This window comes from Nilaparvata lugens, chromosome 4 (assembly GCF_014356525.2).
Source record: "Nilaparvata lugens isolate BPH chromosome 4, ASM1435652v1, whole genome shotgun sequence".
Lineage (NCBI taxonomy): Eukaryota > Metazoa > Arthropoda > Insecta > Hemiptera > Delphacidae > Nilaparvata > Nilaparvata lugens.
Genome location: NC_052507.1, coordinates 6,510,124 through 6,531,963, shown reverse-complemented (window position 1 = coordinate 6,531,963; position 21,840 = coordinate 6,510,124). Strand labels below are relative to the sequence as shown.

Below are 21,840 nucleotides of genomic sequence, written 5' to 3'. Positions count from 1 at the left end.
CTCCATAAGCAGGCCTTTTACCGCTGCGCTACATAGACGTTCGTAAATAGTAGTCTTATAACCTGCTCATAAACAGACACACTTTGGGCTATGAAACTTCATGTAGCCTACGGTAGCATAGATGAATTTGAACATTAATTCTGAAAAATCTAGAAGGAAAATTGAAATTTGGGCTTCCAGGTGCACGAGATTGATATTTTTACAATCTATGTTCAAAATTTGGAGATCTAAATCATTCCCGTTTTTCCGGTATGCAATCCACAAGTTGACATGTTTTGATGCGAACAAACGAACACACGAACAAACACAACCCTACTCTCTTATTATATAGATTACAGAAATTTGATGCCAATTTTTGTTTGTCTTTTTTCAAGACATCGTGAAACTGGGTAACAGCATCAAAGAGCTGTGCGCTTCAACACGCAAGGCTAGGTCATTCATGTGGATTGCTCTGTCAATCACCCTGGACAGCAACATCAGTCAGCCAACTGACGGCAACAATGCCTCTTAGATTCATCACTTTCGACTCCTGATCCATCACTTTTGACTCCTGACACTTATGACTTCTTCTGTACTTCAAGACATCACTTGGGCAAGTAGAGTATCTCACAACGCTACTTCCTTCTATACGTCAACTTGATTTACTCATCGGCTTGATCGACACCATCTCCCTCGATAATTATTCGATATCTGATCGATTCATTCCTGGATGATTGTCAAATTGAGCTACTTCACGTCACCTTTATTACTTCAGTTTAATCGATACAATCGACAACATCTTCCTCGATAATTATTCGATATCTGATCGATTCTTTCCTCGTTGATTGTCAAATTGAGCTACTCCACGTCACCTTTATTACTTCAGTTTAATCGATACAATCGACACCATCTTCCTGGATAATATTATTCGATATATGATCGATTTTTTTCAGGTTGATCGTCATAAATTATCCACCTCGATATTTCGATATGATCAATGATTAACTTATGTTTAATCCTCACTTTTACCTATCTTTATCAATATTATGTTTGAGTTTAATAGTTAATATCAAACGAAAATTCAATTGAGTGTAATATTGTTAGATTTGGCCTATCCAGTAAGATTGGATAGTTTAAACTGATTTATCTTTATGTAATTGATTTGAATTTTGTCTACCCAACGTACTACTGTATTACGTTAATAGGGTTGGTTATTGTTGTATTTTAAAAGTGATTATCGACTGTTTTGAGCTGATATTCACTAGTTGAATAGTTTTGAACTTAAAGGCCGTACTGTATCAAATAACTGCAACTTTTCATCATGCGATACTGTTTTTATTGTTTTGTCATACTTGAAAAGTTAAAAAAGATTCTAATTTAGATTCTTAAATAAAAATTGGATAATTTTAAATCGGTCAATAGATTATAAATTAGCATCGTCAGAGTGGCAAGTCTGCGCAATTCACAAGCTGCTCACTGAAACGTTTTAAATATGAAAATTTATTTGTAGGAACTCTGAATCAAATTTCTAATCCTCAATTTAAAAAAAAAATTATTTTTGAAAAACATGAATTTTAGATCAGCATAATAATTACGAATTTAGTAAATTCGTACAATGTTCAAGCTATTTTATTTGAAAACATAACTGAATCAAATCGATAAAATAAAATCTTTGATCTTCAATTTTTAACAAAATTAACTTATTTTTCATCAGCATCGTTACCGTTGCAAATCTTAAAAATTAATTGAACTATTTTATTTGAAAACATAACTGAATCAAATCGATAAAATAAAATCTTTGATCCTAATTTTTTTACAAAATCAACTTATTTTTCATCAGCATCGTTACCGTTGCAAATCTTGAAAATTAATTGAACTATTTTATTTGAAAACATAACTGAATCAAATCGATAAAATAAAATCTTTGATCTTCAATTTTTAACAAAATTAACTTATTTTTCATCAGCATCGTTACCGTTGCAAATCTTAAAAATTAATTGAACTATTTTATTTGCAAACAAATGAATCAAATCGATGAAATAAAATCTTTGATCCTAATTTTTTTACAAAATCAACTTATTTTTCATCAGCATCGTTACCGTTGCAAATCTTGAAAATTAATTGAACTATTTTATTTGAAAACATAACTGAATCAAACCGATTAAAATAAAATCTGTGATCCTAAATTTTCTACAAAATTAACTTATTTTTCATCAGCATCGTTACCGTTGCAAATCATAAAAATTAATTGAACTATTTTATTTGCAAACAAATGAATCAAACCAATTAAAATAAAATCTATGATCCTAATTTTTAACAAAATTAACTTATTTTTCATCAGCATTGTCATCGTTACAAATCTTAAATTTATCAAGTTCGCTTTCATGATATCTTGAAAAGGTGAACCGGAGCCTCAAGTCAAAATCAAAATTAAATTTTAATTTTTCAAAATATTATTTCATGATGAATAAGTAATGGCTAATAAGTATACAGGAAGTGTGATGAAATGTTGCTTGCATTGTACAGACGTGCCATTGTTTTATTTAATCTTTATTTTTCGCCGTTTCTTCTGTTGATTGACTGATTTTTGAAGTTTATCAATTTCAAGTGTTAATTTCTCTTTGTTATTGTTGAGATTTATCGACAGTCAACGAAACTTAATAACGATATTAACTTATAATATTTTCCCAAAGGTTTATAACGAATTTTCCCCACTTATAATTCATAATATCATGAATGTTCGAGTATCTTAATACCCTTTATGGGTGTCTTTTTGTAAATGTCTAGCTTATGGGAAGTTTAAATCCCTAGATTCCGGATAGTCAAACATTTTCTTATTGTCAATTTGCATGAATCGATGTTAGTTGTTGAACTCCCCTTGATGGCGTAGGAGCAATTAATATTAGTCATATCTGTGCAATTCATGTAGGCCGGAACGAGAGTCTGTAATTTATTGTTGGGCAAATTTCTGATGAAAAGGTTTTTTCACAAGTTGGAGCCCTGAAATTTGTTGAAACTTCTAACCTGATGTGATAATAAAGAAAGTTTCAATTACGGTTTGCTTCTAAAAATTGAATAAGATTGTTATCGCCATTCGATTGAAACTTCACGAATCAAAAGTCATTCTAAAAATTTTCATATCCTTAGTGCTCATAGATGTGTATGTTTCGGCGTGTTAAAAGCTAGTGATTACAATATTATAATAGTCTATTTGTCCTTCGAATTAATATGCTCAATTAATATGATTTTTTATTTTTAGACTACGATTTTTCTAATATCACACCGTCATTTAAAGTCTTATTTTAAATTTTTTGCAACTAATGACTGAAAACTTGAATTTTAATCAAGTGCATAATTTTTAATTAGATTATGGCTTATAGCATTTAAAAGTATTACTTTGCTTTTGGAAATCGGCCTTTTATGAAAATGGTTCTATTTCAATAATGATTTGTTAGTGCAATAACAACGCTTTCTGAGTTCATTTTGGAACAGTGTTATTTTTAACTAGGTTTATAGTTTTCCTCATATAGATAGTGGAATTAATATCAAAATAATCAGATGTTGCAAAGCAATATATATTTGAATTAGATTTTTTGTACTTTTGTATTAACACCATCCATGACTTATCTACTACGTTGACTGTCTAATTAATAAATGTTTTCAGCATTCTAGATGTTAGTTTGCTTTCCTATAATAATAAATTATACGCTTTTCTCCAATTTGGAGAATCGTTTCAGTCTGCTACTAAACTAATATCAGGCTCCGAAGCCTACTTACTACTATTTAGGTAAAGTTTATTAGATTTCCTTAGACAATCCTGTTTTAATATGCATGTGATATGATGTAACAAGTAATAATATATATAACAATATGAGACCAAATTATTATGAGCCCTAGAATATTGAAGAACATGTAATTTTAAAAAACTGTTCTTATTTTCTTCGTGATGTTTGAACAGCCTTTGTGTAATCGGGTTAGATAGAATAGTACAACAATAATTGTGTGGGTACAATTGTTGAAATTGGTGTGTCTTATCAAACTTAATCCAATAAATATATATGAAACAATATTATTAATTTCACATATCCGTTCAGTTTTGGTAAACAAATTTGAGCTTAGTGCAATAATTTTTCATTTAAATGAAACCTGCTCAACAAATTTTATCTTACATAGAGCAATACGATTGGAGCTCTGTAGTTTTTTATTACGAAATACTGGGGATGTCTAACTCATCTAAATATTTTAAAGCACAAATAATGAATCCCAGTCTAGTCTTTCGTGAGGCGAAATCTCAAGTACTTTTTTATCGAAATTTGTTTTATTAGTGGGTGTTTCGCTTGTAACCTGGAATGTTTGTAAAGTTGACCAAAGGCTGTTTGATTGAATTTTACTACAAGACGGATATTCTAATATTGAAAGGAGTCTGAGTTTTTCCCACCAGCTCCGGTTTTTACCATTTAATGCTCTCTTAATTTACTAAAATAATTTTATTACTGTACATCTTTGGCCATATCAAAAAGGTCTTACTGATAATGTTATGGGTCCAGATTATGCAGATTCGTGTACTTAAATATTGTTTAATCTAAATTAAATCGAATTAGTTTCACTTGATTTTTTCTAAATTTCATTGCTGTATTTATACATCAGTCGTCATGGTTGTTTTTTATAGCTATTCTCATACAAAGGTGCTAAAAAAGGTGGCTTTCAAGATAATAACTCACTAATCATGTACCTATAATCATATCATATATATAATGTATCATTCACTTTATTATTTGTTACTTCATTAATTTCTGTTTCATGAACTTTACTCCCCATTGATCATAAGGATATGTGACAAAATTTGGCAATCAAAGTAAATTAATGAGGATTTCACAAAATCATTCTTGTGTAAATTTCATGCTGATGCTGATCTAGATTCCTATTGAGATCTTCTGGATTAATATCATTTTTTTCAAATCAAGGAAACAATGCATACATTCTATACTGAATCAATCTAATTCATGTCTGATTAACATTTATGCTTAATTATTGTCCTTGATCGTTGATCAATACTAGAATTATTATCGAAATTCATAAAAACCGTTACTCAATTCTTCGTTTTTTTACAATCCACCCGATATTTCATTGTTTTTTTAAACCACAACTATTTTTAGGTTGCATGAATTGAAAATTGAGTTTGATTTTTCAAAAACGTTTTCCGTTATTAATAAATTTCCTTATTACTGCATAATAGTTTCCATCAATGGAAGACATGTTAGGGATTTGTGTCAGGATGATGATCAATCCATAGTTCAAATTATTTCTGATCATTCTTGAATAGTTTTATTGTAGTATTGAGCATACAAAAACAAATTGGTTGGACTCTAATCACAGACCCTTGAACCTTGACTATTGATTGCATCTTGAGAGATTGCAAACTTGAATGGTTTTTGCATGATTTGTATAAGAAAAAAGTTTCTGAATGTTGGAAACTTCTGAAAATTTCTTAAATGTTTGTTACTTTTCTTAATTCAATGAGGAATGTGCAATCTGGTACCGCTTGACTTGGCCAAAGAGAATTTAATCGTTAATTTTGTATTAATTGTTGAATGTAGCCTACACAATTTCTTAGCTAATTAGAAACTAGGACTCTTTGAAACTCAAATTTGATAATACTGTAGTGTAGCACATTTAGAGATATATGAGACTATTTGATGTCATTAATTATTGTTGTAGCATTGTTATAGATGGCCCCAAATCAGATTTTATAATAGATGCATTGGCCTACGGTTGGGAAACGGAAGTTTACATGCAATATCTCATTCTAAGTCTTAACGGTGGTTAACTTTAACGAAAGTTATTAGGCAACGAAAAGTATTGTAGCATACGTGAGTAGCAATTCCTGTATTTTAAATGTTCTCCAGTAGCAAAATGAATTGATGTCTATTCAGTGGTCTTAAATTTAACGGCTTACAATACACTCCGGACGTATAAATATGTTTATCAAACGTTTCACTGTCCTGTCTTAGAATGATTGTTCTCTAAATATATATAATAAGTGGAGCAATATTATATTATGTGTAATAAGGCTCTGATAAATTTTCATATTTATACGTCAGAAATTTATTAGAAAAAGTTGACTACTATTAGTATATTCGTGTAGGTACAGAATGTGTGTCAATTGTTGTTTATCCTTTAACTGATTAGAGAACCAAATAGCAGAATGAGTGTGATGGATTATTTGAAAATTAATAATTTATTTGACGTAATTTTGTCCTTTCTCCACTAGTTATGAGATTAGAGAAAAATAGTTGTAGTTATATTATATTTCCCTTATTTATTGTCTTCTCGGGTTCTATCCTTATAAATTATTAATAATACTACATGTTTATCCAGCTGTTAACAGAGTTTGTTTTATAGTTTTATTTCTAAATATTTATATTTATCGCTATAGTTTAACTTTGATGTATTTAACTTCTCTTTAGTTACCATAGGCAATTGAATTGTATTTACACCAGTATTTATAGCCAACGGGGTTGTGAAATTGGCTTACTGTTAAACTAATGTTACTGTTTATTTTGTAGCAATGATAATCTGCGTTTATTTGCTGCCAAAGTGGTGTGCCTCCTAAATTGTATAAATGATAATTCCATTAATTATCCATGGAATTTTTCTAATGTTTCTAGATGGTTTAGATAACTTAACAATGTAGTCGGGTTGTAAGAATATTTATTGATTGCCGAAGAGTTTATTAGCATAAATTGACGAAATCGTGTAGTCTTCTTCTTGTCTTATTTTTTGTAACTTAACAAATTAAAATATTTAATAGGTATTTGATATGAACAAAGTAGGTAATAAAAGATTGTTGGATGAATTTGTATTGATGTATCAGTACACATAATCTCTATTGTGAATTGAACAAATCAGAAATTGTCAACCAGTGATAAAAAAAATGAGTAATTGATTATTATAAGTGAAAGTAATGATTATTATACAATCAAGAACCAGGTTTCGAGTTGTTGTTATGCTACGAAATTTTATAATGATTTATATAATAAATCGTATTTTCTAGTAACAATCCTGGACAATTTGCATTGACCAATTTCTGATTGTTTTATTCGTTAAAGAGAATGTACGGCACAATATAAATCAACATACTACTAATCCTTATTAGTTTTGGTAAAGTAATAATAACATTTAACTAAAGAAACATATTGATAACTTTGGGAATTGATAACTGGTAATATTTCTTGGATTAAATAATGATGAGAATGATGATAATAATATTAATATTTCTTCTACTATTTAAAATATTCTCTGTATGTTCAAGCATTTAGTATTTGTCGTTTTTCAAACTACAATAATAACTGTGAACCAATAATAATTGATGTGAATTGAACCCAGTTGCTATAGAAATTGTTCAGAACTGGGCGTTCCTCTAGTTTGCTAAATGGGCTTGCTTCTAACTCCCTGGTCCTCAATTAAATTGCGGACTAATTATGCAACGATTTTCCAAATCCGTCTGTACCATATTTATATGCACTCGCACAATCTTATTTATCGTGACAAAACGTTTAATCGAAAATATTTATTATTAAATGGGCTGTGGTAGTTCTATTTAACTGTGGGTGATAATATGTATATCCCTTAATTGATAATTTGAACATAAAAATTATTCTATGTAACGTAATTTAGTGTGTTAGACGAAACATTAGTATAGTGCCATGGACCAGATGTCTAGCAAGGGAATTCTCTAATTAAACTAATTAATGTACTACTTGTATTGCTCACTATGAATATTAAATATTAATTCCTGCCCACGCACTTGCGATAATATCTATATTTATACATTATCAACTAACAATGTTATTTTCTTTTATGGAGTTATTAGTTGGGTTTCAGATATTTATTTAGAACAATATTTTTATTAGTAATTGTACTTTTTTTATTTAGCTTTATTATCCACGAATTTTAGTAATAATTCTCTGAAAACTTGTGTTCATTGTAAGGTCTACCAATTGTTTGCTGGGGTTTACGAATCGATGTAATAAATTCTATTGGTATCCCACTTATGCACTGGAAGTTTACTAACAGATTTTTGGTAGGAAATTTTAGGAAAAATTGTCAAGTCTTTTTAAGGTATTGGATTGTTAGTAAACGACAGTGGATAAGTTTAATTGTCTATTAATAATAGGTATTAGTTGTCGGGTAACATTCAGTGTTAAATAGAACATCCATTAGAAATTTAAGATTGAAACAAGACAAAATCAAATAAATATTACCTTTAGTGAATCGATGTCTAACTTTCTATCTTGTCAAATTTCATGTGTTCCTAATTTTTAAATTGCATTTCAATTGGAGACCTTAGATAAATGTGTAGTGGATGTAGTTTGTTGGGAATTTAGCAAATGGACAGGAGTGAAACAATTGGTAATTGATAAATTATTTAGAAAATAACATATCTAGAGTTCTAATTCAACTTCAGTACAGTGTCTAGCGCATTTCCATTAATATTAATTGTGCCTTAATGTTTTTGAATTAATCAAATTGTCCTCGATGATTTTTGAAAATGTGCCTCTCCTCGTCTCTGTATCTCTATTAGTTTTCTTCGTATTTAGTTTCAATGTACACAATAAGACGTATTCGACCAAATTTATAGTCTTTTCTGTGATATTTGTTTGAAAGCTAACGCGATTGTGTGTAGGTGATACTGCAAATTGAATATTTTCATACTTGATTAGCAATTCGTTTTGCAATTAGACGACATTGGATTGTGTGAAGGAAGATCGATATAATTACGTGTAGTATATTATGCAAAGTTGGGGTTTCAGTATGGCTATTTTATTGATATGAGTAAAGCATTTCAGCAATAAAGATTGTGTAGTGTTGGATCATGGTCAAGCTTTAGGATTGAACGTTATTATTATTCAGAAAATTTCATTTTATAATATAATTAGAACAAATGTTAGTTTTTCAAGTTTTATATAAAGACATTTTCAATTTATTCACATATAATTGGTGCGCAAACTAGATTTAAATATCAATAACATATATAGGTACCATTCAAAATTTTGTGATTGGTCTATTTTGAAGTTTAATTGAAAGAATTTGACCTAATTTTTTTGGACTCCCTCTTATTTTACCATTTTATGATTATAATTTAAGCTGCGTTTACAACAAAGTCCTTATAGATTCTATTGAATGGAACTTGACAAACACATATGTTCATCATGTGTATGATAAGTTATGTTCAATCTAATAGAATCTATAAGGATTAAGTTATTTATATCTTGTTAATAACTTTGGTGTAAACGCAGCTTTAGTGTGTGCCACTTTTTCTCAGTATAAAATGAAATCTTAGCTTCAAAATAAAGTTTTTAAACGTTTAGTGTTGGAAAAATAGAACTTAATAATAAATTACCCTCAAAAACTTGATGTGAATAACTATGAATTACTTCATAGTTTGAAAAATTAATTCTTCATAGTAATTTTTGCAGTTTTTCCAGCTTGTAGTTTCAGTTCAAGAAATAAAATAGTATGTTATAACTTATCACCTTGCATCATGTGTTAGTTGATGTATAATATCATTGCATTATTTTGTTTGATTTACTTTGATTCTCACTACTTCAAATGCGTAATTTTTTTACATCCCGGTTGCTCACCGGGATGCTTCAAGTTCCACACATAGGATTTAATCATTATTAGAAAATTTTATAGTTTGGATAGATCGTGATAACCTTACAGACCTCTAAATTTTCAGCACATAAGATACCTCATAAATTTAGAGTTTTCAGACTTTGCGCGCGAATCTAAATGTATTTTTGTAACCGCTCGCTTGTAATAATAAATAACAAATGATTATAATCACATAAGTTTCTAAGTCGTTTCGCTCAATATTAGATATAGTCTTGCGGAATTGTGGAACAAGAATGATAAATATTTGTAATTTATCTGGCTCAACTCTATTCTCAGTATGAAACATGTTAGAATTATCTGACTTTTAATGGTTGATTGTTAGAATTATCTGACTTGATTGTTAGTTATAACAGGTATGTTGTTATGAGAACCCTCTTTTATACAGTACCGTATACTAAAACGTATTATCTCGCCGTAACTAACTTGAAATACAGCTAAATTTGATCGCAAAACTGCTGCTGTTTAGATAGATAAAACTACAGGGTATCTTGATGTTGTTAATTGTTTCTAAAACCATTTCCAACGAAATCCAACGAGAACACCACGTTTTCTAAATAATTTTTACTGTAATTTAAATGTTTTTTACTACTGTAGAATGTTCAGCAATATTCAGCAGGCATTGATCGTCGATGATTAGTTTTAAAGTTACTGAAGTTGAATTTGACTATCAGCTAGTGTTTGGCGTTGATTCAAAATTTGAAAAATTATTGAAGTATGTAAAAAATCTTCACAATTGATGTTATAGTAATTAATAAATGGTGTGTAATATTAAATGTTAAATGTAGTCAGTGTATTCAATAAATTGATGTTCCCCTCATCTTTCAACATCATTTGTGATGAAATCGTTCACTAGTCAACAAAATGTTGAAAAAGAAACCAATTGTTGATCTCATGTACATAATCCCTGCCCTTATCACTAGATTCCATGATTGACAGTAATTATTAAAACTACTATTTGGTGTGTACTTCAATGTTTAAGCCGAGTAACAAATTTTATAAATGATGTTATTATATCCGGTGTTAGAATTTAATCGACTAAGAGCTGTTTAATATTAACTTATACGTCTTGTATTTAGAATTTGTTGAACTTAGAAAATTTAGTCATGTCTAGAATTTATTGTATGTGTATTATTGCAAGAGCTTATTCTCAAATCAAATTAATTATTAACAATATCAGTAGTTTTTATCTCTCTGTGTGTGTGTGTGTACACTCTTACTCGAGAAAATGTATTATTTTTCTCATTTGCTGGCAATAAGGAGATAGTTTGTGTTTTTTATTATGAATAGATTTGTGATAAAGAAGCAATATTTCTAGTTAGTTATTCAAACTCAAATATCTTACCTCCTTGTGCAATACTCATTTAAAGGAGCTCAAAATATTGATAGGAACATACAAAAAATATTGATTTTGCTCATTCCATTTTCTTGTTAAAATCTTATTACCGTACTTTGTACCACAACTATTTCTCTTCTTTGTCAAATAATTAAACTGAATCTTCCAAAATCGCTTCATTCAATAACTTTTAAGTAACATGAAGAGTATTTCAATACTATTTTAAAATTGCTGAGTACTTTTTTTCAACTTTATATCTTGCAATTTTCAACCATTTATTGGCTCTTAATCAATATAAACTGCTGACTTTTGCTTAGAAATAGATCGCAGATTTCTTTATGGGGACCAATAAGAGTACTTCGTACAAATTACCACATTATTTCCTATATAGTTTGTCTAGAAGCGATGGTTGTTTTACTTTGAAAAGTGGTGCAGAATTTCGTGTAACTTGGCTGTTATGAATAGGTGTCAATCGATGAATTCTGATGATTGTAGGGCGTGACCAATAAGACTGTTAATAGGAGAAGAGCATTTAATTCTGTAATTTTATTTCACTCTGTTCCCAGAAAGAAAATCTCTGTACAAATTCTCGAGTAATGAGACACAATGAACTGCTTATGTATTAATGTCGACAGTTAAATGTTATTTATTTTGTATTTAAATTAATTGTAAAACAACGGTTGTGCGGTTATCTGTAATACTTATCGAGCTAACTGAGAGGTAGATGTTTGTGCAAATTATAAATTATTTTTATCACAAAATTATGAAAAACTTAGATTATATTTATCTAAATTAATTGAAAAATTTGGTTCCAACAAGAATGAAAACAGTATCCAAATCGTTTTGAGTTATACAGAAACGTTTTCAATAAATAGAGAATATTTTGTCTTTACCACCGTTTATTATTTAATTTTCTCCCAAAATTTGTTTCTGTGAGAAACTCACAAGTAGAAATTCTTGTCTCAAATTTTCCTTAAATTTTGTTTCAAATTTTTCTCAAACTTTGAAAAATATTCGACAAGTTTTAGTCGAATTTTGTTGTTTTAAATATTTTCCCAATAGAAGGAAATTGCTATGATAGTTTTTGTGTTTTTTATTTCAATGTGTTCAAGCTTGTAGATTTCAAATCAAATTTGATTCAGTCTTGTATCTTTGAAAAAAATTAATGATTGAAAATTCTTCAAATTTCCAAGTCCAATTTTTTCAAACGTTTCATTCGCATCTGCCAATTTTTCCGCTCATAACAGACAGTCTACTTTGTAAATGATAAAATTATTCCTATATTTCTTCAGGTTTGTTAATCCTTGATTTACATCAACCTTACTTGACTCGAGTCATTTTTTAGTGACCAATTTCAGCCATTTTGTAAACATCGAATTACAGTATTTATTGCACAAACATCTACCACTTGTTTCCTATTCTTTGATTTTAAGGGTTGAAACTATCTTAAATATAATGGTGTGATACTTGGTATTTCTATAACAGTAAGATTTGAAAATATTCAGTGTGTTTTGTTAATCTTTAAGATTAAATTACAGTATTATAAAATTCTGGGTCTTAAGGTATATTTTCAAATTTTATGTTAGAGCCAAAACATTATTTATTGAGATTAATTTTCAATTTTAGGCGGCATTAAACAATATTTCTTTTAGTTTTCAGTCTACCACTGAAAATTCCAGTATTTGACAGCTAAAATGTTAGATTACAGCTTTTTGATTCTTTCTATATTTTAGTAAAAATATGAATTTTATGATTTGCCTGGCTGTTGAAAATTCACGGTTTCTTTATTAGTTTTCATCAAATGTCATGTATGGTGCATATGTCATGAGATTCTTTACTCCTAACTTTTATAACTAAACATTTTTACCGACTTAACTCAGCTATCAAATTATTTTTACTAGGCTTTATAGGTTTTATTTAATGTTCTAAACTTAACACCAATGTATTGAACTGACAATTCAAATATGAAAGTAATATAGTTGATATTATTACAGTTTATAATAATCAATTTATAATTAATTATTCATTCACTATAATGAAAACAATAGAATTTTGAATACCATTGTCTCCTAGAAATGTTTCATCTAGAATCTATTTTTGTATTTGAAAGTCAACACTGTATTTTTCCATCTGAATATTATTTCGTTTCAACACTGTTTTTGATTTCTGGATGTTGCTCTGCTATCTGTATGCAATATATCCAATAATAATTCTAACAAATATAAAACTCATATCAATTTGATAATTATATTTTATTTTCAAACAAATAGATTAATTTCAATTTACAATAAAAGTTATTCAATTTATTTTCATTATAGTTCAATTATTTCATGACTAGTCACTAATCTTATAGGCCAACAGTCTTGAATCACAATCATCTGTAAATTTCGATTTAACGCTCAATAGTACATGTATTTTTTACTTTGAAGGAATGCATCAAATAAATAATTGGAGTATCAATCATTAATTTTTGAAAAATGAAAAATTAGATTCACGAACTATTACCAATTTTAAAATTTCTATACTTCACCTATACTGCTTCAAACCTTCATTTTCTTGAGCCTGCACATTTTTATCCATAAATATGTTTCAATATTTTACTACCGCGAAAGTAATACAAGTTTTACTTACTCCCAGATAGTAATATTATTTGTATTTAGTTGATATCTCTCATGTGTGTGAGATTCTTTGAATTAATTTCATTTCAGTAGTTGTTTAATAATGTGCAATTGTTTTACGGGTTTAGTAAATAGTTACATAAAAATTTACATATTCTTCATCATAATTTTTGTCTTCCATTCAGTTTAAATACAATAACGTCAATACCATAATAATAATGTCATTTAATTAAGCCAATACCACAGCAAGTCATTTCTATAATCCTGTCTACGGTACAGTTGATTGAAAACTAAATTAAACATTTCAGATAAAACTGAAAATCTCAAATTTATTCAAAAGTGTAAATCTATCAATCACTATTATTATAAAAGATTTCTACAATAATGTATTATGATAATTTTGTTCATTGCAATTATTCTTCTACATTTTTTCATTTTAGTCTTCCAATTAGTTCATTAGACTTGAAAAACTGCAGAAGATTTTATAGTGGAAAGCTGTAGGCTATACACCGAACTTCGTGATATGTATTTAACAGATTAGAATTTTTAGAAACTTTCTAAAACTTGAAATTTATTATACAGACATTGTTTCGTTCATAATTAAAAATATTAATATCCAATATTACAGCAATATCTCGCTGTTTATGCTTTTTTCAATGATTTACCAATATTCTAATATATCAGTTGGAAAAATTATGGTTTGAAGAGTCAAAATTATTGTTTGAGAAATAATAAATATTATTTGAAGTAATGACCATCTCACATTGATAACGATTCAGGCTTATATATTTTTATTATTGACAAATTTACTAAAGTATACTTGCATACAGATAGCTAGCAACCTTTATTAAAAATCTTCAATTTTTACTGTAATAATTCTAAAAATTTATGTACCGTACTTACTATCAATATTAGATTCCTTGTGTTCCCTAGCAGGCGCTATATATTAGAAAGCAATAGTGTACAAACTTGGTGTAATATTGTCGTTTTTTAAAATGAAATGTTTTTAGAACGGTGTGTAGTAACAGATTTCGTTGTATTTCTAACCAGTTTTTCTTTTATGCAGCAACCAAATGAATTAGTAGTTATTTTGATATATATGGTAGTAGATGGATAATTCAGGTGTCACCTAAGGCTTTATTATTAAAATGGAGAATAATTTTCTAGAACATTAGACATGTTAGTGGTTGAAGGAATTGTTTAGCTTCTATTGTTTCTTGTGCAATCATATTATATTTATTAAAGTGTCCTTTATGTACCAGATTCAATAGATGGAAAATGTTTCAGTATCAAATGGCTCATTTTATTCTTCACCCCGAATTTCTTTCAGGTATAGTTTCTTACAGGTATTGCCTTTACAGGTAACTAGTTCCGTACTTACCAAGTTACTCAATATTGATCTTTTTTTACTTTCCTTGCCCTATTACCATAGGTAAGGAAAGTATTGCTTTCCGAAAAAAATTAAGGTACCCCAATTTCCAAATTTCTATACATTTCAAGGTCCCCTGATTCCAAAATAGTTATTTGTATATCTAGAGTGAAAAGTACGACTTTTTCTCCCTGTGGGAAAAAGTTTGAAGCCCGAGGCGAAGCCGAGGGCAGCAATTTTCCTGAGGGAGAAAAAGTATTTTTTGCTCGTGATGTACACAACATTTTTCCTCCATCTACATTTTTTTAACCTAAATCTAAAACCTAAAAACTGGTCGTCTGATTGGCACTGCCGATTGCTCTATCTATCGGCAAAAGTTGTAACAATTACATCAGCTGAGCAGCTACCAAAAATGGCTGACTCCTGATCACGCGGTTCAGATTTGAATTACAGATCAAACATATTTGTTGGCTGGTATTTTGAATAAAATAAAATATTTAAAAAATTGTATTAATTTTTATCGTCTACTAATATTAAGAATATAATAATTATCATACAAACATATATTTCATGAGTTAATCAAATTTCTGGTTGAATTCAGTTGACTCAATGACAGACACCTCTATTATGTTTTCTCTTCTGAGCTTAGACCTTCTAACCTATTACAATGTAAGTTTCAAAATAGAGATGCTCCCCATGTTATTTAAATGGAGTCACTTTTAGTCCCTAGGGAGTTTTTCTGTTTTTTTACTACCGAGAGCGAAAAAGTGACACTTTAGTATTAGGTTTCAGGGAGTAAAGTAAGTACTTTAGACAGTAGGTGGAGGAAAAAGTGGTTTTTGGGTATTGGTCTGTATGTGTGTGTGTATGAGTGTATGTGCGTCTGTGTACACGATATCTCATCTCCCAATTAACGGAATGACTTGAAATTTGGAACGTAAGGTCCTTACAATATAAGGATCCGACACCAACAATTGCTAAAATGGCGAGAATGTTGTCAAAACAAGGTTTTTCGCGATTTTCTCGAAAACGGCTCCAACGATTTTGATTAAAGTTATACCTGAAATAGTCATCGATATGCTCTATCAACTGCCACAAATCCCATATCTGTAAAAATTTCAGGAGCTCCGCCCCATCTATGCAAAGTTTGATTTTAGATTCTCAATTATCAGGCTTCAGATACAATAAAAACAACACATTTCGAGTGGAATAGATTGAGCATGAGAATCTCTACAATTAATGTTGAGTAACATTTTCACCTAAAATTAAAAACAAGCTCGAAATTCGAGAAAATGTGATTATTAAATTGCAAACTGTTGGCAACTGTTGATTCTATTAAATGATTCACTATGAAGAGATAGCAGACCTCATGTGTGTCTCCAGCGTTATTGCCCTGTTACCAGCTGGCTCAAATCTTTGAATAGTAGACTTGAGATGCGCGGGTACACTAGCGTCAGGTGATCAATTTTCATTACGGCAAGGAAAGTTGTGTGAGTGCGCCACACCAGATTTTTTTCATTTTGTATAGCCCAACTAAGAACCACAGTAATTCACCATTAACCGTTATCCGAAACGCCATTAGACCTATTATTATTTACGTTGGTCTCCTGCTTTCGCCTCCAATACTCTTTAATCCTCGCACTCTGAGCGATTCGTCTTTCTAACGACCAAGTTTCAATTCTGGGTTTGTCTGGGAAAACATTAACTTTGAGGCTGTGCAAAGGCTAAAAATGAACTTTCTACTGGTGTTATTTTTTAAAGTTTTTCGATTTGTATAGGCCTACTATCAAGCTATCAAAATGAGAAAGTTTTCTCAGGAAAACATTTTTTCCGATCATTAATTTTTTGAGATATGAGCGCCTAAAGTTCAAATTTTTGGGACAGAACATTTCAAGTTAGGTAAAATATAAATCTATGAGATTTAGAGGATAGATTCTTCATGGTATTGTTGATCTAATAAAACAAAAATTTTCTGAAAATATCAATTTTTGAGAAATTTATTCAATTTACTCAAAATTATTACTCAATTTATTCAAAAATTGATATTTTCAGAAAAATTTTGTTTTATTAGATCAACAATACCATGAATATCCTCTAAATCTCATGGATTTATCTCTTACCTAACTTGAAATGTTCTGACCCAAAAAATTGAACTTTGGGCGCTCATATCTCAAAAAGTAATGATCGGAAAAAAATTTTTCCTGAGAAAACTTTTTCATTTTGATAGCTTGATGATATACAAATCAAAAAACTTTGAAAAATATCACCAGTAGAAAGTTTATTTTTAGCCTTTGCACAGTCTTAAGCTGATTCCGTAGCCCTGCTCTGATTAGTAAATCTGCCTCTGTTATATTTAATTTCTGCATACCCTTCTTAAACTTTATAAACCAGTATTGATATATTGATCTACAATGAACTTTCTCTGTGTACAAGCGTGAATCTAGGGGTTATATACTAGAGTAGGCTTATAGTAATTTATTGCACAACCATTTAATTATTTTACGAGCGTTTTTGCAGTGAAATTTCATTCAAGGTAGCTTAACAAGTTAACTTGACTCAAGCACAGACTAGAGAACATAATATTGATTTGTTGTTGAAAAATAACATTAATTTAATTATAATAATTATTAAACAGACTCAGATCAATTTAAATGCAGTTTTAAAACAAATGTGTATTAATCCTCTACATAAAGCACAATAGAAGGATAAAGTTCACAAAGGAATAGCAGAACGATAATAAATAACATTCATTAGTGGAGAAAATATTTTTTATTTATAAAATGATAACACGGTTTAAAGAAAATAATCATCGATGAAAAAATTAATCACAATCTAATAAAGCATTTAGAAAACTAGTAACAACAAGATAATAAGAAAAGAAGAAATCACAAATAATAGTATTAAAGATGTTAGTTAACTATCAAATTATAAATCAAGAAGTGTGGGAATTACTGAAAACTTCAAGAAATAAATTAAGTGATACAAACAGTTTAAGGGATGAATGATACTACGTTCTATATTAATGTAGTGATGTTTGTTGATGAGATGGTACAAGGCAGTATCACATGCCCAAGATACTTGGGATAATAATAATTATTACAAATGAAGGTCGCAAATCAGGAATCTTTCAGAGCTTGTTGGTAGCCACTAAAAAGAGTGAAATAGAACAATTGAGAAATGAAGAAAAATACATAATTTGACGATTGAAAACGTATTCAAGGAAATGGAACAATAATATTATGTTATTTATCTATGATGGAAGGTTAATATCATGTTCAAGATACTGAATGATTACAAATGAAGGTCACAAATCAGGAATCTTTCAGAGCTTGTTGGTAGCCACTAGAAAGAATGAAATAGAACAATTGCGAAATGAAGAAATACATAATTTGACGATTGAAAACGTATTCAAGGAAATTGAACAATAATATTATGTTATTTAATATCTATGATGGAGGGTTGTGAAGAGACTTAATAATAAACCTAATTCTTGGAAGAGATTTTCCAATTTTTAGGCTAAGGTTTGACTTGATAGATTTCCAGGTACCGTAGCCAACTTACATAATACTTAGCTCGGTTGCACAAAAGCTGGTTAAATTTTTACCGTGATTAATTCCACGAGAACCAATCAGATAAAGTCTTTTTGATAAGACGGCTTCTCTGATTGGTTCTCGTACAATTAATCACGTTTAAAATTTAACCAGCTTTTGTGCAACTGGTACATAATTTGACATAATATATCACAACATCTTGATATCTTCCAACTCCATCTCCAGATTAACAACTCACGAGAACCAATCAGATAAGCCATTTTTGATAAGACGGCTTCTCTGATTGGTTCTCGTAGAATTAATCACGTTTAAAATTTAACCGGCTTTTGTGCAACCGGCACATAATTTGACATAATATATCACAACATCTTGATATCTTTCAACTCCAACTCCAGATTAACAACTGAGGAGAAGAAGTTGAGAAACAGCACGCTTCTCGGCAGCACTCTCAATTTCTTCTCTACTACTGGCTGCCCGTTTCGTTCCATGGATCATGCTATTGACAGGACTAGCAGCCGCACACAGATTTGGATATGGATGCAAACACAGACAACTAGTGCAGGTTCCTCTGGGTCGATGCCAATATGGCCGCTTGAAGCGAAACTGGCCCGACGGCGCATAGTTGCAGACAAAATACATCATGTAGCTTTTCACCTTATCATTTGCTTTGGTCGTGTTAATCAACCTCCTGCCACACCCTATGAACTTGGTGTTGTGCCAGACTAAATTGAGAACTTGGTGGACCTCTGGCTCCAGTCGGTTGCGCTCTCCCCTCCATTTTTTCACATCCATGAGGGGGATCTCTCTGGGCCCCCAGTGCTCTAATATGTAATCTGTGCGGAGATCGTAATGGTTCTTGAAGCAGCCTGTGTACACATTCTGGTTCACAGCCCACCGCCAGGTGTCTCGATTATGGTCGAACTCGTAAGGTTTACATTGATCGGCCCAGCGCTGAGCTAACATCTCCAGCTCGTAGTCCCAGGTCATTTCGTACATCTCGCCAGATGATCCGAACGAAGTGGGATTACCGTAATACCTGCTGGCCACCTTGTCTCTGAACAGATTGTGCTCGAGAAGGATTGTATGGCGATCCTTGTTTGTCATAGGTGCTTCAACCACTGGTCCATTGCAGTCTTTGCTCACCTTGTCGCTCGTGTAAACGCACATCACGTGGTTCCATCTGATCTTACAGTAGTCGCCGTGAGGTATACTCAAGTTGTACGAATTCACTGTTGTCATCACTAGTAAGAGAAGCATTGAAATCTTCAACATCGTTTCGAAGTCTTTGCGTTTCACTTCTGTAGGACGACAAAGTAAAAAACGGACATCTATTCCATTAATTTTGAATGTCCCTTGATTACAAACGTTTTTTAATGTAGATTGCAAAGTTTTTTTGAAGTACCTAGTCAGTTTCGAATGTCTTTTTCAATTGATTGAAATGTTTTTATTGATTAGTGTTTTGAAGGTAAAAAGACTGATATCTATTTATTTCATCAATTTTGAATGTCCCTTGATTACAAACGTTTTTTAATGTAGATTGCAAACGTTTTTTGAAGTAGTCAGTTTCGAATGTCTTTTTCAATTGATTGAAATGTTTTTATTGATTAGTGTTTTCAAAGTGAAAAGACTGATATCTATTTATTTCATTAATTTTGAATGTCCCTTGATTACAAACGTTTTTTAATGTAGATTGCAAACGTTTTTTGAAGTAGTCAGTTTCGAATGTCTTTTTTAATTGATTGAAATGTTTTTATTGATTAGTGTTTTGAAGTTAAAAAGACTGATATCTATTTAATTAATTTGGAGTGTCCGTCACTTGATTTCAAACGTTTTTTAATGTAAATTACAAACGTTTTTTCATGCAGTAGGTTTTGAATGTCTTTTTCGATTGATTGAAATATTTTTATTGATTTGTGTTTTGACGGTAAAAAGACTGATATCTATTTATAAACTCTATGGAGTTTCACTTGATTGCTAACGTTTTTCAATGTAGATTGCAATCGTATTTTTTAAAGTAGTCGGTTTCTAATGTCTCTTTTAATTGATTGAAATGTCTTCATTGATTAGTGTTTCAAGGGTCTTCATTTGATTGATACTATTGTGAACTATTATTTATATTGTTGTCAATTCAGGATGGAAGGTTATTGATATCTCTCACACAAGTAAATAAATAATTCCTAGATACAGCAATAGTGAAGAATTACTTAATAGGAGACCTTGGCAGGTTCAGACGAAGATACAATTCTGAAAGCTCTTGAAATGCTTGATATATTCTTTGAAATACCAGACCTGCAAATGGAAAATAACTGTTTATTCAAATTTTTCTTAAATATTCTAGTACTATGACGTGAGGTCCATGTTATAATAGTATTTGAGAAAAACGTTGCCGATACTCTATCTCGTCAATGCGTTCTATAGATGGTAGCTGATACAGGTTTATTGATGTAATATTAACGGTTCAGTCTCGTTTAAAATTATCAATTATGTTTTATTAAGCGAGAAATTACATTTTTCAATAATTTTATAATAAGTTTTTATAATATAGGATCAAATATTTTGTTAATTAATTATTAATTCTACATTGTTAAAAGACGATCTGGCGACAGAGCAGAGCGAGAAAGAGATAGCACTATACGCTTTGTTGAATGATAGACAAGGATAGCAATACCATTGCTAATCAAACACTGCCATTATAACGTGGACCTCACTGTAGGAGCTTAGTCCCACTATAAATATTACTACCATTATAATTTATTCTTTATTTTTACAAAAAGCTTAGCAATTGATATGATCGGGAGAAAAACTATTACCTTGAGGTATTTCTCACCTGAATACACTATAGATTATAAAAGTTTAAAATTGTTTTTTTTTTCATTTCTGAAGTACCATATAAATAATAGGTACTTATACTTTGTTAATGGGTTGTATCTATTCTAGAATTTCATGAAATCTATCCTTATTATTGGACAAAGAATTATAAACTAGCATCTGTTTCACTATCCATAACAAACTGCAAGTTAATAATCCGTTTTGAACTATTTTCGACGTCACTGCAGTCTAATTTTTGAATATTAGTTATTGAAAACTAGTACTCACATTTTGGCGCTGTCGAATTTTTTAATCGATTTTCAACAGTTTTTAACAACTAATATTAAAAATTAGAATATAGTGTCGTTGAAAGTTACCTTACTAGATGAACTCAAGGAATGGGTAGGCTATAACCTAGGTAAATTGTAAAAGTACAATAACATTTACTTGATTGAATGTAGGCCTACCGGTATTTTCTTTTCTGTCTCAATATCAACAACTAAT

The 21,840-nt window shown here is 30.1% G+C and overlaps 2 protein-coding genes across 2 annotated transcripts in view; one reads left to right on the top strand and one right to left on the bottom strand.

The window, feature by feature from the left end:
• Positions 1 to 4,171, top strand: part of LOC111063510 — a 30,893-nt gene extending 26,722 nt beyond the window's left edge. The window contains exon 12 of the mRNA XM_039425614.1: positions 375 to 4,171. Coding sequence (XP_039281548.1) covers positions 375 to 511 — 137 coding nt within the window. The 3' untranslated portion in view covers positions 512 to 4,171. The remainder of the gene's footprint in view (positions 1 to 374) is intronic.
• Positions 4,172 to 17,774: 13,603 nt separating this feature from the next.
• Positions 17,775 to 20,892, bottom strand: LOC111063110 (venom allergen 5). The gene has a single exon (XM_022350799.2). It carries the CDS (start codon positions 19,798 to 19,800, stop codon positions 18,925 to 18,927), a length of 876 nt encoding a protein of 291 aa, XP_022206491.2. The 5' UTR covers positions 19,801 to 20,892; the 3' UTR covers positions 17,775 to 18,924.
• Between the last annotated feature and the right edge of the window lie 948 nt (positions 20,893 to 21,840).

Coding starts and splice junctions, on each gene's coding strand:
- LOC111063110 (XM_022350799.2), bottom strand. CDS start 19,800: ATGTTGAAGATTTCAATGCTTCTCTTACTAGTGATGACAACAGTGAAT.